Consider the following 24,307-nt stretch of genomic DNA (forward strand, 5'->3'; position numbering starts at 1 on the left):
TTAGAAAAACATCTACAAACGTCTGTGTATTTTCCCCAGCTGGAGCTGAGCGTATGCCTGTAGTTTAGCCTACTGCTCCTTGAAAGAAGCATGCTGCTCAAAGACTGAGGCAGATGGTATTTTTACCACTTCAGGCAAAACATGGCACCTATGGTTCGGGTTTCTACAATTTTAATTTTTTAACACTTTCGAGATGGCAGGGATACAGAACTTTTCTCAATTTCTTTTTAATAATTGCCTCAGATATACAGATTATGGATAAATATCACTTGGTCAGAACCAGACTCTCAGCCCTGTGGGCTACCCTCCTGCTCAAGTGCCTAGGACTAGGCCTTACATGGGCTTTGACAGTCATGCCAATTTTGACGCAAAGACTCTAAATGGTTTATAGGAGCTTTCTTGGTATTCATCTCCAGCCTTTACTGTGTGTAGTTCATATAATTTTCCCATGACGCAGTACAGAAAAGAAAGTTGTTTTTTGTGTCTTCCCACTGAGGTTCACTTGAAGCACAGAGAATTGCTCAAGGTTAAGCACTTGGTAAAGAAAGATTTTGCATGTGTTAGTTTATCAGGCATCCAATTCTCAGTCAAATGTGAGAGAGGCTTTTTGAAAGGAGTGGGGTTTTTGCTATCCCCTCTCCCGGAATTCGTTCAGGTCTCAGGGTAGCCCTTTCCCCTGCCTCAGGAGCAACGTCTAGAGCCCCTGCCCGCTTCGTCCCTCCCCACGCTCAGGCCTTGCACATTTTATTATAAAACACATTTGCATAGGGTACACATTAAAATTCCCTTCCCAACAGCAAACTGCCGTCCACAGACATTTGCATTTGCATGATCACACATCATCACTTCCTCTCGTGTCCTGGTTCTCCTTTCCACGGCTTGCCCTTTTAGCCGTTTCTTCCCATGTATTATCCATAGGTTGCTTCAACCATTTTGCTGCATATCAAATCTAAAATTCTTTTTTGAACCAGTGTAGGAAATTTTCTATAAATATTATTGTCCTTTCTTTACTGACAAAGCCAGATTTTTTTTTTTTTTTTTTTTGGCAGACAGTTTTAGCCGGCTTGTTCTTTCTCATAACCCTAGCTAACTGGCTCTGAGAATTTTTCATGTTGGCACATTTAGAGACCAGATGTTGCTGTATTTTCTTTTCCCTGTACCCCTTTCTTGGGCAGATGCTCCTTCTCCTACTCTGGGACTTTGCATTAGCTCCTTTGGTAAAATTTTCCAAACAGCATCATTGTATGCACTAAATCTCTCATTTCCTCTAACCTCTTGAAGCTGTCTTAACATTTAGGATTTCTGGTTTTGTAATAATTATGGAGACTATCTAGAAGCAATGACATTCCCCCCTCTTTTTTCATTAAGAATTTGTGGCCTAATTATATGAGATGTTTATAATATAATTTAAAGGAAAAAATCCAAATCCAGATACCATTAAGATATGAGTGCAATTATATAACATTTTATATGCTTGATAAAGACTGGATGACAACTTGTAAAATGTAAAACGGGCATTAAGATAATAACTTTTTTTCTGAAAGGTATCAGTTTTAAGTGTAGACTCTGATTTGAATTGGAATTTTTCTGTATTACCACCTGAGCTACTGAGACTTGAAAAATAATTTTCCTGAACTCATGTTTTTAGTTCATAACCAGAATTTAATCCTAGGCTCCTAAAGTATTGCTTGCTTCTATGGCAGTAGAAGGAATTCACTGGAAAACATGGATTTTTAAAAATAATGTTTTAAATTGAAGTATAGTTGACTTATAATGTGTTAGTTTCAGGTGTACAGCACACTAATTCAGTTTTATACACATATACACGCATATATATTTATTTATATTTTCAGATTATTTCCCTTATAGATTATTATAAACTACTGGGTACAGTTCCCTGTGCTTTACAATAGTTCCTTATCAATTATCTGTTTTATATGTAATTGTGTATATATGTTAAACTCCTGATTTATCCCCCCCACTTCCTCCTTTGATAATCAAAAGTTTGTTTTCTGAAATATGATTTTTTACACTGTGAATTTTTGTGCAAGGCCTCAAGCCGTGGTTGAGGTGCCAGGGAGTAGTTGAGAAAGATGAAAAAGAAAACCCTGGGCTCAACCTGTGGTGCAGCACTGATGTCCTGCCAACCACAGAGGGGTGCGGCGGAAAGACCCCGTCAGGATGGCCATCTGAAATTTTTAAATCCTCCACTCCCTGTTTCCTGAAAATCAGATATAACCAGTTATTTTTCTTTTGGCAGTCACACTTCAGAAAAGTAGGGAGATTTTGTTTTGGGGTTTTTTCCCAGCAATAATGAATAATTTTGTTTAATCTTTTTTTCAAAACAATTAATTTACTAAAGCTGGTTTTTGCAACTACTACTTTGATTCCAGATCTCCTTCAAATACAGTTATCAATGATGAAAAGTAACTGTTAATCTATTTCTGTTCATAATAAAGCCAAAAAGCTTTTGTACCATGTAAAATTTTTCATCAAAAATAAGTTCTAGTTGCAGATGCAGTAGTTAGTCTCCAGAGCCAGAGTTGTGCCTTATTATGACCCTCAAGTCTTTTTGCAAAACAGTCACCCTCTGGACATTCATTCATTCATTCCTTCCCCTATTATCAAGCTATTTCTTTTCCTCCTTAAGTCTCTGAGTATAGTATTTTGCATTTGTCCCCAGTGACTGTCATCTTACTTTGATGATCTATTCTGCTAATTTCTTAATGTTATTTTAAAATTAGATTCTCGTTCTCTGAGGTGTTTGCAGTCCCACACATTTCAATGGCATCAACAGATTTAATGATCATAATCTCTAGTCCCTCATGGATCATGAATAAAATTATTAAATGATGTCAGTGATAAGCCTCTTTATGACATCATAAAATAATGCCACCCTCTCAGCTGTTTGCCCAAATATTATTGATATTCTTTGAATTAAATCCCCTAAACAGTTATATATCTTCTTTATTTTTCTTTATGTCATATGTTTCTAGCTTATTGGCCTTTCATCCTAATTTTATATATAATATATTGAATTATTTTGTTTATAGCAATAATATTTAGTGGGGCAATCTCTGCCATCCTTAGGTTTATAATTTTGAATTACTGGTTCTTGAAAAATTACATGTCTGCATAATATCTCACATTTATTAGGAAGCTAAGGCAAACTTGGATTGTTGGTGAAGAGGAGTTCTTAGTTGTAAGCCTGGAATCGTGTCTGGTTTTATATCCTGAGGGCCTAAAACAGTTCCTGCCACATACTGGGTACCCAATAAATATATGCTGAACTACTATTGAATGAATGAATAACCCAAGATGTGCCAGCTGTTTGTACCAATGTTCCATTTAGTTCATAAGATGTATTTGACTCCATCTTTGATCCTCTTATTTCTCCCCTAGTATATTTAATCAAATGCCTCCTCAATGTCATACACTCCCTGGGTTAAAACAAAGATTCATTTGGTGTAACCTTTTGAATATTAGTCTAGAAAGCTAACTGCAGATGCTTACCAGGCTGGTTCTGTGGATAAATGCTCCGCACGGTAGGGTAGCTGGATTCAATTATTGTTCCCAGTTTGTGGTATCAGGACCCACCTGTGCACAGGGAGTGACTGTGTGACTTTATGTGGAGGAGTGAGACTTTTGTCCCCTGGAGGAGTCTGCTTAGTCCATGAAACAGTTTTAAGTAGATCTGAAGGGAATACTGTTTCTTGCCGTGTCATCAAAAGCAGTGGAAGGACATGAGTTTTCCAAAAAGAGAATGAAAAGAGAGGCACCTCTGTGTCGATGTTGAATCTGGTTTCAGTAAGTCGGAAGTCTGTCATTGCCTTAGATTGTTATTTCCAAATTTATTCCCTAATCCTACAGCCTGATTTTACGTGGAATTAAGGACTTCTGTGATGTCAAGATGTTTGATCTTATAGAAAGCTATAATTCATTCAGATGGTATATCTGAAGCCATTCCCTCGTGTTTCCTCAGCTGTGTCGAAAGCACTACTTAGCCTCCCTGCTGACACGTGAGACTGAATATCGATCCTAGATGTGCTTAACCGCCTTTCTGAAATGGCATGGTAGCTGTGCACCTCAATTTTAAACAGAATTACTGAGGTCACAGTAGAGATGACAGAACCTATAACATAGATCAGTGATGTGTACGATGCTACTAACTAAAGATTACCATTGAGTAGATCTTTTCTTTCTTCCAAGTGCTTGACTTTCTGGCTTGAGGAAAGATCTTACCTATCCATCAGATAGTACTGAAGCCAAACATGTGCCTCTGAAGATTGATTCATGCATGGTGCCCCCTGTGGAAGGTCTCCCTGTTCTAGATCCAAAGAAATCTTGCTGCCTTTTGTCTTCATTCCTATGTACCTGTTAGAAAAGGTTGTAGGCCTTTCTACATCCTATGACCCTGGTAAGATGCATGTCATTGTAAGCGTGTTCTTCAGTGTGCACTCTGTTAAAGACATACACTGAGCACTTCAGTCAAGTGGTTCTATCAGATTCTGTCTCTGAATCCTTTCATTTTATGGAGAAGAGATTAAATAAGCTGACAGTGTTCACACAGTTACTATCTCACAGTCATGATTCTAGCCAGGCCTATTGACTCCACACTGTACTCTTCACTCCCGCACTGTTTTCCAGGGTGCTTTAGACATACAACAAAAAGAAGTAAGAGAATTTGTAGTCAGTCTTTGGTCTTACCAAAATCCAGAAAATGGTATGCATTACTCTATAATCCTAACATAATTCTGGTCTCGGAGATAGTGACTGTCTAGTAAGTGAATATCTTAGGATTTATTTGCTGAACTAGTTCAGTAATTATTGTGATTTTTTTCCTAAGATGGTATGCATTCTTCCCTCTTTCAAAAAAGTTTTAGAGGTACGAGCATTTAAGACAAGTTCTCAAGATTTCCCTGGTGGCCCAGGTCAGCCTTGCAGTGCAGGGGATGCAGATTCAATCCCTTGTGGGGAACTAAGAGCCCACATGCACTGCAGTGAAAGATCCCACGTAAGCATCAAAGATCCCGCATGCTACAACTAAGACCTGATGCAGCCAAATAAATACATATAAAAAAATAAAAATAAAACAAGTTCTCATCACTGTTCTCTCAATGAAAGCAAGGGTCTGTGTTAACAAATACCATAGCACCATAATGTCGAACCCTGCTACATCTGGAAGAGGTGTTAATCCTGTAGATATGATTACACTTATATGGTACAGAGTAACAGCATCACCCCCATAGTATTGCTTCCTGCATGTGCCCTCAGTCTGATGTGATCTGCCTGGAAGGCCTGGCTGAGGTATACATTGGTTTTCATTGCTCTCAGTAGGTATTGTTTTTGTGTCATTTGATGTGCCTTCCAGTGATGGATGGAGGGTTTCCCAGGTGGCGCTAGTGGTAAAGAACCTGGCTGTCAGTGCAGGAGACATAAGAGATGCAGGTTTGATCCCTGGGTCATGAAGATCCCCTGGAGAAGGCAATGGCACCCTACTCCAGTACTCTTGCCTGGAGAATCCCATGGACGGAGGAGCCTGGTAGGCTGTAGTCCATGAGGTCGCTAGGAGTCGGACATGACTGAGCGACTTCACTTTGACTTTTCACTTTCATGCATTGGAGAAGGAAATGGCAACCCACTCCAGTGTTCTTGCCTGGAGAATCCCAGGGACGGGGGAGCCTGGTGGGCTGCCGTCTATGGGGTCGCACAGAGTTGGACACAACTGAAGCGACGTAGCGGCAGCAGCAGCAAAGTGACTTAGCATGCACACAAAAGACCAGTGATGGAAGTCGTGTGTTTTGAGCTCATTTTGTATCAGGATGTATGTTGGGATGCCAGGAATCTAGGCTCAGTGGATAGTAGTGATGCTGGTGGTAATAGTGGTTTTAAGGTAAGTGATCCCAAGGTTTTCGCAGATGAAAAATCAGGATATGAGGAGAATTTAAGAAATGAATGAAGGGACTTCCCTGGCGTGCAGTGTATAAGAATCCACTTGCCAATGCAGAGGACACGATCCCTGCTCTGGGAAGATCCCACATGCCTTGGAGCACCTAAACCTGTGCACAACTGCTGAGCCCATGCTCTAGAACCCATGCTCCAGAAGAAAACAGGCCACTGCAATGAGAAGCCCGCTCACCACAACAGAGTAGCCCCCACTCACTGCAACTAGAGAAAACCCAAATGTAGCAGGAAAAACTCAGTGCAACCAAAAATTTTAAATTAATTAATTAATTTTTAAAAAGAGAAATGTATAAGATATAGACTCAAGTCAAGCTGGAAACCCAAATCACTCTTGCATAATTTGTGTGTTTCTCTCATAATCTCCAGGATGGTTTACATACATGATGTGCGTGTACCATTAAATTTTCCTCTAGAAGACATGATAACCAAGCAGTAAAAATGGCTTTTCCTGTGGAATTAAGCCTCAATTTAATATAATTCCATACATATGTCAGATGGGGCCTCCCGGGTGGCGCAGCGGTAAACAGTCCACCTGCCAGTACAGGAGATGCAAGAGACACAAGTTTGATCCCTGGGTTGGAAAGATCCCCTGGAAGAAGAAATGGCAACCCACTGCAGTATTCTTGCCTGGAAAATCCCATGAACAGAGGAGCCTGGTGGCCTGTAGTCCATGGAGTTGCAAAGAGTCAGACATGACTGAGCACCACCACCACCCTCAGATACCTTACTTACCAAATGTTAATGAAAATTTATAAATTAACTTTAAAAACTAAAATTGTTTAGTTCCCTTTAATTACATTTTGAAATCAAGCACATCTATTGAAATCAGCACACACCCTGAGCTCCAAGCTGACCTCTTGTTTCTTAAGCAACAAGCACAACTTTACCTGAATACTCAGACATAGAGTGAACAGTTTTGGCCAGTTTTGATTATGCCAATAAAATGTTTTTAATGATATGAAAATATTTATAAATTATATATGTATCTATGGGTGTTTGTTTAGAGGTATTTATACATATAATATGGGCTTCCCTGGTAGCTCAGCTGGTAAAGAATCAGCCTGCAATGCCGGAGACCCCAGTTCATTTCCTGGGTCCAGAAGATCACCTGGAGAAGGGATAGGCTATCCACTCCAGTATTCTTGCCTGGAAAATCCCCATGGACAGAAGAGCCTGGTGGGCTACAGTCCATGGGATTGCAACCAGTCAGACATGGCTAGGCGACTAAGTACAGCATACATATAATATACATATATATTCAGATATGGTAATTTGTATGCAATGAGTTGTTTGATTATGTTCAGGTCTTTTTGGATAGTATTTCACAGCACAGACTCAGATGTACTTAGCTGACAGGTTGAGCCTTGAAATGAGTTCTGAAATCTCACTCTCAACAGGAGGCTCCACATCATCCAGACTGAGCTTAATAGACTCGTGTGGAAGAGAGGGCAAGAAAAATGATACCTTATCTGTCTTTATCATGTGTTTTTCTTTTCCCTTTTAGGGAGAATAGACTGAATTTTCAATGATCAAAATGATTTGGAAATTCATTTTTCAGAACAAGCATGTTTCCTATTTTCTAATAATCACAGTTTTAAAATATTTAAAATACTTCCATGAATCTATGTAAAATAGTCTGTGAATCTTTATAATCAAAGCCAGGTCAGTCAGTCAGTCAGTCAGTTCAGTTGCTCAGTCATGTCTGACTCTTTAAGACCCCATGGACCACAGCATGCTAGGCCACCCTGTCCATCACCAACTCCCAGAGTTTACTCAAACTCATCTCCATTGACTCGATGATGCTATCCAACCGTCTCATCCTCTCTTGTCCCCTTCTCCTCCTGCCTTCAATCTTTCCCAGCATCAGGGTCTTTTCAAATGAGTCAGCTCTTCACATCAGGTGGCCAAAGTATTGGAGTTTCAGCTTCAACATCAGTCCTTCCAATGAACACTCAGGACTGATCTCTTTTAGGATGGACTGGATGGATCTTCTTGCAGTCCAAGGGACTCTCAGGAGTCTTCTCCAACACCACAGTTCAAAAGCATCAATTCTTCGGCACTCAGATTTCTTTATAATCGAATTCTCATATCCATACATGACTACTGGGAAAACCATAGCTTTGACTAGATGACCCTTGGTTGACAAAGTAATGTCTCTGCTTTTTAATATGCTGTCTAGGTTGGGGTTGGTCATAACTTTTCTTCCAAGGAGTAAGCGTCTTTTAATTTCATGGCTGCAGTCACCATCTGCAGTGATTTTAGAGCCCCCCAAAATAAAGTCAGCCACTGTTTCCACTGTTTCCCCATCTGATTGCCATGAAGTGATGGGACCAGATGCCATTTAGTTTTCTGAATGTTGAGCTTTAAGCCAACTTTTTCACTCTCCTCTTTCACTTTCATCCAAAGGCTCTTTAGTTCTTCTTCACTTTCTGCCATAAGGGTGGTATCATCTCCATATCTGAGGTGACTGATATTTCTCCTGGTAATCTTGATTCCAGCTTGTGCTTCATCCAGCTCAGCATTTCTCATGATGTACTCTGCATATAAGTTAAATAAGCAGGGTGAAAATATACAGCCTTGACGTACTCCTTTTCCTATTTGGAACCAGTCTGTTGTTCCATGTCCAGTTCTAACTGTTGCTTCCTGACCTGCATACAGATTTCTCAAGAGGCAGGTCAAGTGGTCTGGTGTTCCCATCTCTTTCAGAATTTTCCACAGTTTATTGTGATCCACACAGTCAAAGGCTTTGGCATAGTCCATAAAACAGAAGTAGATGTTTTTCTGGAACTCTCTTGCTTTTTTGATGATCCAGCAGATGTTGGCATTTTGATCTCTGGTTCCTCTGCCTTTTCTAAAACCAGCTTGAACATCTGGAAGTTCAAAGTTCACATATTGTTGAAGCCTGGCTTGGAGAATTTTGAGCATTATTTTACTAGCATGTGAGATGAGTGCAATTGTGCGGTAGTTTGAGCATTCTTTGGCATTGCCTTTCTTTGGGATTGGAATGAAAACTGACCTTTTCCAGTCCTGTGGCCACTGCTGAGTTTTCCAAATTTGCTGGTATATTGAGTGCAGCATTTTCACAGCATCATCTTTTAGGATTTGAAATAGTTCAACTGGAATTCCATCACCTCCACTAGCTTTGTTCGAAGTGATGCTTCCTCAGGCCCACTTGACTTCACATTCCAGGATGCCTGGCTCTAGGTGAGTGAGCACACCATCGTGATTAGCTGGGCCATGAAGATCTTTTTCGTACAGTTCTTCTGTGTATTCTTGCCACCTCTTCTTAATATTTTCTGCTTCTGTTAGGTCCATATCATTTCTGTCCTTTATTGAGCCCATCTTTGCATGAAATGTTCCTTTGGTATCTCGAATTTTCTTCAGGAGATCTCTAGTCTTCCCCATTCTATTGTTTTCCTCTATTTCTTTGCACTGATCACTGAGGAAGGCTTTCTTATCTCTCCTTGCTATTCTTTGGAACTCTGCATTCAAAAGGGTGTATCTTTCCTTTTCTTCTTTGCTTTTCTCTTGTCTTCTTTTCACAGCTATTTGTAAGGCCCCCTCAGACAGCCATTTTGCTTTTTTGCATTTCTTTTTCTTGGGGATGGTCTTGATCCCTGTCTCCTGTACAATGTCACGAACCTGTATTCATCATTCTTCAGGCACTCTGTCTATCAGATCTAGTCCCTTAAATCTATTTCTCACTTCCACTGTATAATCATAAGGGATTTGATTTAGGTCATACCTGAACGGTCTAGTGGTTTTCTCTACTTACTTCAATTTAAGTCTGAATTTGGCAATAAGGAGTTCATGATCTGAGCCACAGTCAGCTCCCGGTCTTGTTTTTGTTGACTGTATAGAGCTTCTCCATCTTTGGCTGCAAAGAATATAATCAATCTGATTTCGGTGTTGACCATCTGATGATGTCCATGTGTAGTCTTCTCTTGTGTTGTTGGAAGAGAGTGTTTGCTATGACTAGTGCGTTCTCTTGGCAAAACTCTATTAGCCTTTGCCCTGCTTCATTCCATATTCCAAGGTCAAATTTGCCTGTTACTCCAGGTGTTTCTTGACTTCCTACTTTTGCATTCCAGTCCCCTATAATGAAAAAGACATCTTTTTTGGGTGTTAGTTCCAAAAGGTCTTATAGGTCTTCATAGAACCATTCAACTTTAGCTTCTTCAGCATTACTGGTCAGGACATAGATTTGGATTACTGTGATATTGAATGGTTTGCCTTGGAAACGAACCAGGTACATTATATAAATGTTAATGTGAGCTTTGCAATGTATCCCCATGCTCCCTTACTCTTCAAACCTTATATTTGTAAAGCATTTTATTGATGTTAATTTCACATATATTACCTTATTCATTCCTCATAATAATTGCCTGTGGCATAAATATTATCTCTGTGATTTTATAGGTGAGGTGGGCTTAGAGAAGTTACTTTGTCCAAGGTCACACATGTCCAGGCCCAGAGTTTCCCCACTGCCAGGGAGAGAGGCAGTCTGCTTATTGCCTCTCTATGATTATTTTTTGTATTATTATGAAACAGCATAAATGAATTAATCAGTCTTAGGAAGGGAACATCTCATCCTGTTATAAGATTTAAAAAAGGTTCCTGTGTGGGTTCTGGAGGATTCTGTTCCAAGGTGCTTGAAAGGCCATCAAGTCTGGAAATACATGGCATTTTGTCCCTCTTGGAGTCCACCTCTCTTACCTCCCATCTCCATGGGCTTCCAGAATTTAGCCAGGGAAAAGGAGAGCAGTGTAACAAATGTCATGTGTGTCCTGAACTCTCACACAGTTATACAGAATGATTTTAATCCTTCAAAACAATAAACAGAACTTGTTAAAAATTAGTATCTCAAAAGTCAATACAGATCTATATTACAGTAATTTTACAGGCTCTTTTACAAAGGAAAAATACTCTGATATTTTATTAGAGAATAGTAAAAATGTTTAAAGCATGTGATAAATTATGTTTGTCATTTTGAACTTATCTTTTATCCAGTGACTTCAATGTAGCATGACGAACCATGAAATTTTTTTTTTAATTGTGAAAATGATAAGAGGCAGTGTCCAGTTGATTGCATGAAACCCCAATACCAATGTTGCAGTCAGAGTCTTTGGTTGAGATTTTTAATTAAAACAAAAAGTTTCTGTTATTAAGAATTTTTTAGGTACAAATATACTAGTTTCATTTTATTCACTGCCTTTTTGTTTAAAAAGTATGTCTAGAAGAATATACTTACTCAAGTATATTGAGGTATTTATGGCTTTTTCTTAGCAGAAAATGTGGGCATTTTCCACCTCCAATTCCTATTGACATTTGTTCCACAACTGTATGGCATTTTTACTTGTGGTAGAAAAAAAAATGTGTATGCTGTTAGAGGTACATAATCTAATGATGGCTTAGGTTTCTGTCATCTCTGTAAATATGGTTTTATCCAAAGGTATTTGATTTGATGTATTTTTTAAAATCTGTGATTTGAATGCGTATTTTAAAAGTTTGCCCTGCGCAAAGGACAATATTAACATATGTGTTCTCTTCTCAGATGAAATTTGAATTTTTCCTAGATAGATAGATCCACACACACATACACCTCATAAGATATATAGAACAGAAGGTATATATGTTTGTGTATGCAATCCTCACAGTAGTCCTATGAGGTAAGTACTATTATATGTATCTTATATGTATTATATAGATATATTGGAAGAGTGCTGCTGCTGCCAAGTCGCTTCAGTCGTGTCCGACTCTGTGCGACCCCATGGACTGCAGCCCACCAGGCTCCCCGTCCCTGGGATTCTCCAGGCAAGAACACTGGAGTGGGCTGCCATTTCCTTCTCCAATGCATGAAAGTGAAAAAATAAAGTGAAATCGCTCAGTCGTGTCCGACCCCTAGCGACCCCATGGACTGCAGCCCACCAGGCCATTGGAGAAGGCAATGGCAACCCACTCCAGTACTCTTGCCTGGAAAATCCCATGGACAGAGGGGCCTGGTGGGCTGCAGTCCATGGGGTCGCTAGGGGTCGGACACGACTGAGCGACTTCACTTTGACTTTTCACTTTCATGCATTGGAGAAGGAAATGGCAACCCACTCCAGTGTTCTTGCCTGGAGAATCCCAGGGACAGGGGAGCCTGGTGGCCTGCCATCTCAGGGGTCGCACAGAGCCGGACACAACTGAAGCAACTTAGCAGCAGCAGTAGCAGGCACATGTAAGTACTATATATGGGGTTGTCTTTGTTGCTATTGCTATTATTATTATATTATTATTACTATTTTAATATTGAGACACACTACCATTCTAATTGTGTCTTCACCTGTGAATTCATATGATGGAGGAAATAACTAAAAATTCTCTTATTTCCACTTCCTTCCATTTTTGCCAAAATAAGACATTTAATTAAGGTCATTAGATCAATAGATTAAGTAATTAAGATCAGTAGATTTTTTTTCCTGTAGATTCCTATAGATTCTTTTAAATAATTTGTCATTCTAGTTCAGTTTAGTTCAGTCACTCAGTCGTGTCCAACTCTTTGCAACCCTATGGACTGCAGCACACCAGGATACGCTGTCCATCACCACTTCCCAAAGCTTGCTCAAACTCATGTCCATCAAGTTGGTGATGCCATTCAACCATCTCATCCTCTGTCGTCCCCTTCTCCTGCCTTCAATCTTTCCACATCAGGGTCTTTTCCAATGAGTCAGTTCTTTGCATCAGGTGGCCAAAGTATTGGAGCTTTAGCTTCAGCATCAGTTCTTCCAATGAATATTCAGGACTGATTTCCTTTAGGATTGACTGGTTTGGTCTCCTTGCAGTCCAAGGGACTCTCAAGAGTCTTCTACAACACCACAGTTCAAAAGCATCAATTCTTTGGCGTTCAGCTTTCTTTATGGTCCAACTCTCACATCCATACATGACTACTCGAAAAACCATAGCTTTGACTAGACGGACCTTTGTCGCCAAAGTGATATCTCTGCTTTTTAATAAGTAAATAAGTCATTCTAAGTAAAATAAGTCATTCTAAGTAAAGAGGAAATTTTTATGTTGTTTGTGATACATTTCACAGTTTATTGTATTAAAGAAAGGTTTTAATTACTGTTTTTCATTTTGTACCAAGTCTTGCCACTCAGAAGCTGGCAAAACCATTCAGTTGAAGCACAGTCAGCTTGAATCTTAAAGTGGCGTGGCACCTTGGAGACAGCCTTGTCCCACCTCCCTCTTCAGCTTAGAGTTTCATTTATACCTTCTCTGATGTGGGCATCAAGTTTCTGAGGACTTTCAATGATAGGGAGTTTACAGCTTGTCAAAAAAAATTATTCGTTGTTAGACAACTCTAGTCTTTTGAAAGGTCTTTCTTACTTGTAATTGAAATTGAAGCTTCCCAGAAATTTCACCTGATTGCTCTTTGTTCTGTTCCCTGAAGCATATAAAACAGGACTGCTCCTTCTTCCATTTAATTGCTTTGGTAGTTTGAGGATGGGTTTAATATCTTCCTTTAACCCTTTCCTCCAGGTTAAGCATTCCTTAGATGACACGTTTCCAAATACTTCTTCATCCTCATGCTGGACCCTATCTATCTTGTGAGTGTCTCTCTTGAGACATGGCACCCAGGATTTGAACATAGTTTTCTAAAAATGATTAGCTATCAAAGACTGCAGTGAGACTGTTCTTGCCTGTCTTTTGGACATGTGCATCTGTTTATACTGCCAAGGTTTGCGTTTGCTTTTTTTTAGTATCTGCGTCACAGTTTTGGCTTATATACAGAATGTCGTTATCAAAGATTCTCAGCATTTTTCTATGAGTCACTGCCAAACTGGGGTTTACATTTTTATAATTAGTTTATGAAACCTAAATGCTCAACTATACGGTTGCCCTGTTCCATTTCATCTGGCTAGTATCAGTCTATTGCTCAACATGTCAAAACCATTAAAATTTAGATGCTGTCCATGTGTTAGCTTTCTCTCTTGACTGTGTGACATCTGAAAATTAAAATTTAACCTGCATTTCTTCTCCATCATCTTTCAATCACTGTGATAAGGGAAAGGAACCAAGTACTGAGTCTTGCAGTACAATACCAGGTATCACCTTTCTGCTCAATATAAATCCACTGCTAAACATTTTCTAGGAATAGTTGTTTTACATATTTGAATCCATATTACCAAACTCTAATACAGATCCTGTTTCTCTGTCTTATCCATGATGAATATCTGAATGTACTTTACTATTTCTGAAGCTAGCAGTCAAGTTAATATCAAAAGAAAAATGAGATTGTTCTGTTATAATGTGCTCATTGTGACCTATCTATCCTGGGGCTGTGATCACCACTGCTTTTTCTCTAGAGTTCACAATCGGTCTATTAACCTCTTCTGGATTTTTGCCATAATTTTTATAAGTTCATGGATCTGTGTTACAGAATGCACATTTGTTCTCATTTTTTTGTCCAGTATTGGAAGGCATTAGTCATTTGACTCCCATTTCTGACATTTCTCACAGTCTTTCAGTAGCTGGGAAGGACAGTTATATGCATTCCAAGCATATGAGAGCAGGACAGAGGTGGATGGGTGCGTCTGTGAAGGTGCTCTAGACCAGGAACTACATCTTCAGAGGAAGATGACGTGAGGAGGAAGGCAAAGAAGGAAGTGTCAGAGAATGAAAACTGGACAGGAACATCAGGTACAGGAAGTGAGAAAGCTGCACAGCTGTTTGTCTTAGAGGATAATACAATGTTTAGAATGAGAAGAGTGGGTGGGCTTGGAAAGCTAAGGACACCAAAAGCCAAGATGGTAGCTGTATCCAAGGTTCCCTGACAAGCTGTAATGGGCTATTTGAATGCATAATATCTTATGCATCATCTTTAAAGGCCCATCTTTGTGGAATTTAGTCTTTACAATTTTGAACTCATTCTTCAGTTGTTCTATTTCCTTTGTCTTCTTTTAATAGTACGTTATCTTTTGCAAATATTTGTACATACTTGCTCTTACTCAGCATACAGCCTTTACATTTCAAAGCCCCTCATTTTTGTCATCATCTCCTCCCCGTACTGCCCCCGTGAATGCCCATCACACTTCAGCAGGTTTTGATAAGGTTGTTTGTTTCTGAACATTTTCTATGAGGCATCCTGGTGACAGTACAAACCTATTGGTGGAGTCCTACACAATTTTTACAGCTTTCTGCCTCTCTTTCTGTCAGCTCCTTCAAGCCAGGGATAGGACCCGATCTCCACGGTGGCTCTCTGTGCAGTGGAGGGGTTGGTAGGCTCCTCCTTTTACACCCATGCCTTCTCAAATGTGAGTCCTGAGAGAGTTTTTTCAGCAGCCATTATTTTGTTCACTTTCATAATTAATTATGACTATTGTTGGAGCTTAGTTTTTCAGTAGCTTCTGTCACCCTTGAACTGTATTTCCAGTTATAGATTCTTGGAATCATGGCCATCTTTTCACTAACTCACTTTTGCAATGCACTTTCCTAACACACAGTCCAGGTGTCCAAACCCACACCTGCTAGTCCTTTCTAAGGACTGATTCTAATGCCAGTGAAAGTGTTAGTTGCGTAGTCATGTCTGACTCTTTGCGACCCCATCGACTGTAGTCCCATCGACTGTAGTCTGTCAGGCTCCTCTGTCCATGGAATTCTCCAGGCAAGGATACTGGAGTGGGTTGCCATTCCCTGCTCCAGGGGATCTTCCCAACCCAGGGACTGAACCCAGGTGGCCCGCATTGTGGGCAGATTCTTTACCATCTGAGCCACCAGAGAAGCCGATTCTAATACCAGGATGCCATTAATTTTTTGTTAATCCCTATCACATTTATAGCCAGTTATGCTGACATAACTAAGCAAAAGTGCTTCTTCTCTCTTCTGATACATAAGATTATCAGTCAGGCACACCAAGAATTTGTCAACCATAGAATGCAAGTTTTAGCAGCTGTTCACAGGTTGAAGCTCCATGTCATTACTGCATCGTACCTTTCTTCCAGCTTATAATCTCTATTAAGCAAGCATGGTCCACTCCTACCTCTTGGCTGGGAGGTATGTGGTCTCTTCCCCTAATAGCATGGCTTCTGTTTGTTTTCTTTCATCCTCATCCAGCTGTTTTCAACCACTAAAAACAAACCCAAAACTTTACATTGTTTCATACTCCCTTACTGTGTTATACAGGTTCTTCAGAACACAGTCTAACCTGTGTTCCAGATGGGTTTTAGTATCCCTGTTCTGGTTGGGTGAAATAAAACTTGGGGTTATTTCCAAGTCTTTTCCAGTGCTATAGGCTGGAAGAGCTCGGGATGTGCAGAAATGAAACCCAGGCCATTTCTCAAATTTGCTGTTGACTCTTGTCCATGCCACTTAGCCTCGCTCATCCAGTATCTTCTCCTGCAAAACGAGGTGAGAAGACAGTGCCTGGGGTTTCTTCTAGCTCTAAAGTCTTCCTCTGTTTTCATCGGACGGAAGGAGCTGCTGCCTCCTCATCTTCTAAAGCTACCGAGACCCTGTGGCAGGGGCTTGTCTTTAATTTTCAGAGGACTTTCAAACCAAATAGTTTTCAGAGGCTTACAATGATTTCTTAAAATGGTCTCATAAAAGATACATTTGTCACTGAAAAGTGATACCTTTTGATAAATACTAATAATAATGCACTTAATTTTAAGTACTATGCATTCTCTTCTCTCTGTGTTAATATCTTTAATGGATCCTCTATCAGGCAATTTGGACTTAATTTATTTCAGGTGATACTGTACTTATACAACTATTCAGTTCACTTAATTAGAGGTTCAATTAAATTATTGCCCTAAAGTGCTAAATCATGGAAATAAATGCAAAATGATAATTCACCTTTTTGTATTTTTTTAATTTATCCTACAGCTAAAGTGGTTTTCAGGTCATAAAGGCCAGAATGGGCTTATGAGCATTTTAGCCACATCCTAATGTGGAAAGTTGTATTTGTGCATCAGTTGGGAATTTGCCCAGTCAAAATGTAGGTGAAGGCAAAAGTGAAAAGAATTTTTTTTATTGTGGTCTTTTCTCTTGCAGCTATAAGAACCAACATCCTGGGTCCAATCCCTCCAGGTTCCACTCAGCCCTCCCTGGTTCTGCAGCCCAATGACAAGTCCTCTAACAAGCAGTCCTGGGAGGCAGCAACTGTGTCTCTTTCTGTACCTCTAGCCCCTACTATATAACTATGGCATGCTATGCTAAGTCACTTCAGTCGTGTCCAACTCTGTGCGACCCCATAGACGGCAGCCCACCAGGCTCCCCCGTCCCTGGGATTCTCCAGGCAAGAACACTGGAGTGGGTTGCCATTTCCTTCTCCAATGCATGAAAGTGAAAAGTGAGGAGATGGAAATGGCAACCCGCTCCAGTATTCTTGCCTGGGAAATCCCATGGACAGAAGAGCCTGGCAGGCTATACTCCATGGGGTCTCAAGAGTCAGACACGACTTAGTGACTAAAACACCTAAACTCTTCATTCCCATCTCAGCCCCATAATCACTGATCTACTTTCTGTGTAAGTTTGTGTCTGGCTTCTTTTCATTTCACATAACGTCTTTGATGTTCATCCACGTTGCATTGTTTATCAATATTTCATTTTTTAGTGCTTTTTAAAATCCATCCATTGATAGTTGGATTTTTCTCTACTTTTTGGCTACTGTGAATAAAAGTGCTATAAATATCAAAAAAAAAAAAGAAAGAAAGAAAGTGAAAAGTGAAAGTGAAGTCGCTCAGTCGTGTCTGACTCTTAGCGACCCCATGGACTGCAGCGTACCAGGCTCCTCCGTCCATGGGATTTTCCAGGCAAGAGTACTGGAGTGGGGTGCCATTGCCTTCTCCGAGCTATGGCATAGAGGTGCCCAATAAATGCTTGCTGAATTTAATTTGATCACCACAAAGACAACAGTTTGCAAGTGTGGTTAAAACAGTATAAATCCAACATGATAATTTTAAAATATCATCGCTCCAAATACATGTCCCAGTGAGTGAGGTACTCCCAAATCTGGTTAATCATTGAGTTACCTAAGAAGTATTTTTTTAAGGCCTTACTGAATCCATCTCCAGGAATGAGGTCTAGGTATCTGTATGTTAAAGCTCCCCAGGTGAATCTTATAATCAGCCAGGTTTATGAACTCCAGTTTAATGTGTCTTGTGTATTTTTGTATTTTGCTGTATTTGTATTTTTGTATTATTTTTTTGTATATTATTTTTATAGTATTTGTATTTTGTATATTTGTATTTTCTGTTTTTGTATTTTTCTATATTTTCCAATATTGTATTTTTCTGGATGAACTCATGGCCTATTCTAATTTATAGTAAAAATGAATCTCAGTTATGCCCTATTAATTATATCTGAAGGATTTCCTTTGAACCAGTAGTTTATGTTTAGTTGGTGAAAGTGTATACAGATGCCTATGAAGAAGAATATTAATGCCTTCCATGAAGGATTAGATTACCAGTGAGTCCTGAAATGGGACTTTTACACATGGAAGCTGTTAGGTCCTTGGTATGCAACATCTTGTGAGCCAGCTCTGTGGAGAGCAGATTGGAGTATTAACTGGAAGTAGAATAGTCATTGGGAAGGAGAAATTAACTCTTTTTAGGGCATGAGTAACTTTTAGAGATGTCCTCCTGGGTGCTTGTGTGTGTTCAGTTGCTCAGCTGTCTGACTCTTTGTGACCCCATGGACTGTAGCCCATCAGGCTCCTCTGTCCATGGGATTTCACAGGCAAGTATACTGGAGTGGGTTGCCATTTCCTACACCAGGGGATCTCCCTGACTTAGGGACTGAACCTCGTCTCCTGCGTTGGCAGGTGGGTTCTGTACCACTGAGCCACCAGTGAAGCCCTCCTGAGTGCTGTTTTGCCCTAATCTGAATTACCCTTCATTGTAGGATTAAATGGGCTTCTCAGGAGGTGCTAGTGGTAAAGAACCCGCCTACCAATGCAGGAGGGCATGGCAACCTACTCAGGTATTCTTGCCTGGAGAATCCCATGGACAGAAGAGCATGGCAGGCTACCATGGGGTTGCAAAGAGTCTGACATGACTGAAGCAACTTGGCATACACACATGTAGGATTAAATACCATACCCCACCAGGCTCCTCTGTCCATAAAATTCTCCAGGCAAGAAAACTTAGTGGGTTGCAATTTCTTTCTCTAGGGGATCTTCCCAACCCAGAGAGTGAACCCAGGTCTCCTGCATTGCAGGCAGATTCTTTACCATCTGAGCCACCAGGGAAGCCCACTAAATGCCATGTAAGTCAGCATCAAATATTCAATGGAGCCTGACTGAATAAAGTTTATAGACTAACAAACTCTGCATAGCAATCAGAGAAATGCAGAATGTAGAACACTGTACAACATAGCTTGGTCCTTTCAAAATGGCAATACAGTATGGGGAGGAAGAAATTTAAAGTGTCATAACAAATGAATGAAGTGTGTGAACCAGGATTTATTAGTTTCAGGGAAGGGGGTAGGGTGGGCGTTGAAAGGCTAAAAAAGAAATTTTGGAGCCAGTTGGGAAAACTTACAGGTAGACTAGATATTACATAATAGAAGAGTATTACTGTTAACTTCCCGAGCTCTGATAATAGAGTTCTGACCGTGTAAGAAAATGTTCTTATCTTAGGAGATACTTCTCAAAACAAGGGTAAAGCATCCTACAGCTTGTGGTGCATCCAAGTCATGTCCTGCCAGCTCAGAGCCAATTGTTAAATATTTAAGAATTTTGTGATTCTGCAACCATTGGTAGCTTGAAATCCACCATGATGGGAGTATGCAAACCACAAAATCTACAAGTAGGGCTTTTTCCTCCTCTAGAAAATTAATTTCTCCTCTGGAGAGTAATTAAGCAGCTTACCACTGCTTACAGCTTACTTTCAAATGATTCAGAGATAGGACAAAAATAACAAAGTATTAATGATTGTTGAGTCTCGGTAGAGGATATGTGTTCTGTTAGTCCAGGAGTCACAGACTTCCTGTAAAGGCCAAAGTGTAAATATTTTAGGCTTTGCAATTTATACAGTCTCTGTGGCAGCTGTTCAACTCTGCATCTCTGCCGTTACAGCACAGAAGCAACCATAGACAATACTTAAATGAATGGGCATGTTATGTTCCAATAGAACTTAATTTATAAAAACAGGGAAGCCACATTTGGTCTGAGGCTCAGTTCAGTCACTCAGTCGTGTCCGACTCTTTGCAGCCCCATGGACTGTAGCACGCCAGGCTTCCCTGTCCATCACCAACTCCTGGAGCTTGCTCAAACTCATGTCCATCGAGTCAGTGATGCCATCTAACCATCTCATCCTCTGTCATCCCCTTCTCTCCCTGCCTTCAATCTTTCCAGCATCAGGGTCTTTTCCAATGAGTCAGTTCTTCACATCAGGTGGCCAAAGTATTGGAGCTTCAGCTTCAGCATCAGTCCTTCTGATCTGAGCCTCTGGTCTGAGGCTATAGGTTGCCAACTCCTGTGCTAGTCTTTCAACTTTTCTGTACTTTTAAAATATTCAAGGGGCTTCCCTGGTGGTCCCATGGTTAAGATATCAGGCTTCCACTGCAGGGGCCACAGCTTTAATTCCTGGTTAGGGAACAGATCCTGCATGCCATGCAGCACAGCCAAAAAATAGAAAAGAAAAATTAAAAATATTTGATAATAGAATTTTTTAATAAAGTTCTTAGGTTGGTTTTCAGAGCGCAGCCCCCCCACCCCCACCCTGGTTCCCCTAACACCTGCTAATGAAAATAAGAGGTATATCCTTTCTTTTCCTTTTTTTTTTTTTTTTTTTTTAAATCTTTAAGCTGATCTGATCCAAGTTCAACTACCTATGAGGTTGTTATGCATCAAGCTAAAATAGACTTGATCTTGGTGGCTGGAGTAGCTTTCCTGGCAGTGGCAAAGGGCTTGAGAAGGAAGAAGAATTAAGTCATTCTGAATATCCGTAGTGTTTCAGACACTGTCAAACACCCTGTACTGTCTCACGTAGTACCCACCAGCAGTCCTACAGGTGAAGTGAGTGAAAGTCACTCAGTCGTGTCCAACTCTTTGTGACCCCATGGACTATACAGTCCATGGAATTCTGCAGGCCAGAATACTGGAGTGGGTAGCCTTTCCCTTCTCCAGGGGATCTTCCCAATCCAGGGATCGAACCCAGATCTCCTGCATTGCCGGTGGATTCTTTGCCAACTGAGCTATCAGGGAAGACCTCATCAGATGCAAGTAGGTTCCCTAAGTAATGATGAAACAGGGAAAGGGAAGAAACAGGCTGAGAAAGAGCTAGATAGATAAAGGACTTCCATGCCTCATGAAAGAGCTTGGACTTCTTTTTTTCTTAGAGCTCTTGGAAGGCAGTGGAGGGTTTTAAGCAAGATCATATTTGCATTTTATAAAGAGCTCCTTGGTAGTATGAAGGATGGAGTCCAGAGGGAAAGAGCTGGTAGTGGGAAGACTCTTCAGGAGGTGATTGCAAAAATAACCCAGGCGAGGGATGATGATAGCCTGAACTAATGTGGCAATGAGAGTGAAGAGTAGATGATAATATGAGGGCTCTGTATGAGCTAGAATGGCTGGGACTTAGTGAGTATATCAGTCAAGATGACCACAGACAACTTGACAGTCTCTTCAGACAACAGACATGTTTCTTGCCCACACGACGTTCTGCTCTGGTTGGAGAGGCTCCATGGTGCTCACTGTGGTCACTCCGGTCCCTGAGGAACTTCTCCAATAAGACCAGTTGATGTACCAGAGGGAAAGCTCTGGCGGGACTCCCATGGATGGCTAAGTGCTACAGCCCAAAAGTGACACGCACCATTCACGTCTCATGGACTAGAACTTGTCAGTGGGCCTCACCCAACCGAGGGGTGTGCAAAAAGTTCAGCCATGGGTGAGCCATGGTGCCTGAATGGATGAAGGAGGACTCCCAAGTATCTGGTTTAGGGAGTGAGGCAGACATTAGAGGTTTTCACTGAGAAAGAAAAGATGGAATGGGGCAAGGAGAAGTGGACCGGCCAAATTATTACCACTCTTCTTCAGCTCCAGAGTGTAACTATTGTATTGGTCCTTTCTGGTTGTCAAGGAGAGGGACTGGAAATCAGCTCCATTTGGGAGCAAGAGTTGACCTTACGCTTTACAAAAGGCATTTTAATTCATTTGCCCCAGTCTTACAGCTTTAGTAATGTAGTGTTCAGATCTTCTGTGTGTCTTTCTTGAATTTTCATGTGAACTATTGTGTCAACATACGGTGTAAAAATATTAGTTATTAATAGGATGTTAATGAAATCTTCCTCACCTTAGAATATCAAGCTGCTGAATTCAAAATGCCAGAGATGTAAATGCCCTTCCACCTTCCTCACCTCCACCCCCTAGCCGGGCTCACTTCAAGCTATCACAGCGTGGCAGTTGGGGAGGAGGTGTAATTAGGCTGATTGGAGCCTATTGTTCTGCTCTGGAGGGCTGACACCTAGCAGCCTTAGGCAATGTTAGTGCCTCCGAATCAATGGGGAATGATGTCCTCTTTAACCTCAAAAGCAGAAACAGTGAATCTGTTCTGTTTCTCCCCTTCTTTGTTTTCCAGCTCCCCTCCCCAGTTTAATTGTAGTACCTTAAAAACTGACTTTTTCTGTGCATTTGTTTCTTAACAGTTACGAGAAACAATCAAAGCTGGCAAAGGTGTGACTTCAGCTATTGACCTGTGTCGTTACCATGGAAACAAAGCATTGGAGGCCCTGGAGAGCTTTCCTCCCTCGGAGGCCAGAACTGCTTTAGAAAACATTGTGTTTGCTATGACAAGATTTTCCTGATACCAAATTAAAAAGACTGTTGTTTGTTGGCTGAAAAAATTGGGGAAGGAGGTGATCGGGAGAGCTTTCATGATGAAATATCTAAATGTGTTAATGACTTCAACAATATATACATTTTTTTCTTCTTTTTATCACACTGCTAAATGAATACTGCCTTCTTTTTGGAACTGCTGCAAACAAAATTAGAAGAAAAAAGGTCAAGCAGTTTTCAGTTGTCATGCCAGAAGCACACTTGAGGCTTCAGTAGCAGAAATAATTAATGAGATTCGCTCCTGTGACCTCAGCAAATGGACAGGAAATAAGTCCTTATTGATTGGACCGAGCCAGGGATGGCGCCAGGGCGGTGGCCTGTGGTTTTCCTTCTAGAGAGGACAGGGCAAGCTGGGAGCTGCAGGTGTCAAGAGAAACGCTATCAGTGCTGGCCAGGGAGGACTGTCAAATGAAAACCCAGTGACCAATTTGTCATAATGGAGGGTAATCTAGTGATTAAGAAAAACACATGCTTTGTCTTCTTGCAACTATGTCTTTGTATTTATAGATACAGTCTGGATATACTCTTTGCTTCTTGGTTTTTGTAAGATTTGGGGGAGGAGGGTGGAAATTGTTGAAAAAATAATGCCAAATATTTGAAGTAGGAGATTAAAATGTTGTCGAATATTAACTTGGTTATAGTAGAAATTGCCTGCTTTTCTTTCTGGACCAAATTTTTTTTCAAGTGCATTTCAAAGAAGCAAACTTGTTTTTTTTCTTTTAAGCTGAACAGGATGCTTTTTTTCTTTTTTTTTAAAGTAAATGTATTCATTTGTAATACTTTGGTGTAAAGAATACCCTTAATTTTTACAAGCGTCAGATATATAGTTGTTGTACTGGGGAATTCATTGGTGAGTTTTGATTGTTTGTTTGTTTTTAACCTCAGAATGTCAGATTTTGGTCTTGAACCACAGACTTCCAATTACGGAAAGAATTGCAGTCTCACAGGCCTGCAATCGGACACTGTCTCTGTGTGGTTCATAGGAGATGATTTTTGCGGTTTGGAGGCAGGCAATATGAGAACACCGTTGACAAGAAGGCTGAGTTTACATAAATGATCTAGGCTGAGACTCAGCCACCTTTCTTCCTTATGTGGTGTAATTACAGCCCTATCTGGAGACATCGAACACAGCAAACAGATTTTATTACCTACTTCACTCAAACACTGTAAGTGAAGTCATTTTAGTTACATTCCTTCTCCAAAAGTTACAAAATCATTTTAGCAGGACCCAGCATGTGGCATGCAATGAAGAGAAAATGGAAGTTACAGAGGTTAAGGTATTGCATTATGAAATATTTTTAAGCATACTTGAAACACTGTAATTGTGCAGTTTACGCTGCTATAATTTGAAGGCCTATAGATTTAGCTGAAGAGAACACAGCACTCTTCTGTTTGAAATGTCTTTTCTCACAGAAATTGGCTTAATTAGTAACTAGGGTTAGATGCTTTAGATCAGACTAGGTTTTAATCATTAACTTCCATAAAGGAGGAGGCTTGCTTTGCGTTCTCTGGCTGTGCAGGAAC

The 24,307-nt window shown here is 40.4% G+C and overlaps 2 protein-coding genes across 4 annotated transcripts in view; both read left to right on the forward strand.

The window, feature by feature from the left end:
• PDSS2 (decaprenyl diphosphate synthase subunit 2) overlaps positions 1 to 24,307 on the forward strand; it is a 276,054-nt gene that overhangs the window by 240,252 nt on the left and 11,495 nt on the right. Inside the window, exons 8-9 of one of the 3 annotated variants that reach the window (XM_061427670.1) lie at positions 19,118 to 19,212; positions 22,594 to 22,726. The exons of 1 other annotated variant lie outside the window; for it this stretch is intronic. In XM_061427670.1, the coding sequence (XP_061283654.1) occupies positions 19,118 to 19,212; positions 22,594 to 22,627 (129 nt within the window). In that variant the 3' untranslated portion in view covers positions 22,628 to 22,726. Of the gene's footprint in view, positions 1 to 19,117; positions 19,213 to 22,593; positions 23,414 to 24,307 lie in introns of those variants that run through there. One more of the 3 variants, XM_061427669.1, reaches the window with a different exon arrangement.
• Positions 23,504 to 24,307, forward strand: part of BEND3 (BEN domain containing 3) — a 61,964-nt gene continuing 61,160 nt past the window's right edge. The window contains exon 1 of the mRNA XM_061427665.1: positions 23,504 to 23,949. The gene's annotated coding sequence lies outside the window, so the exon portion shown is untranslated. The remainder of the gene's footprint in view (positions 23,950 to 24,307) is intronic.

The sequence above is a fragment of the Bos javanicus genome, chromosome 9, assembly GCF_032452875.1.
Source record: "Bos javanicus breed banteng chromosome 9, ARS-OSU_banteng_1.0, whole genome shotgun sequence".
Classification (NCBI taxonomy): domain Eukaryota; kingdom Metazoa; phylum Chordata; class Mammalia; order Artiodactyla; family Bovidae; genus Bos; species Bos javanicus.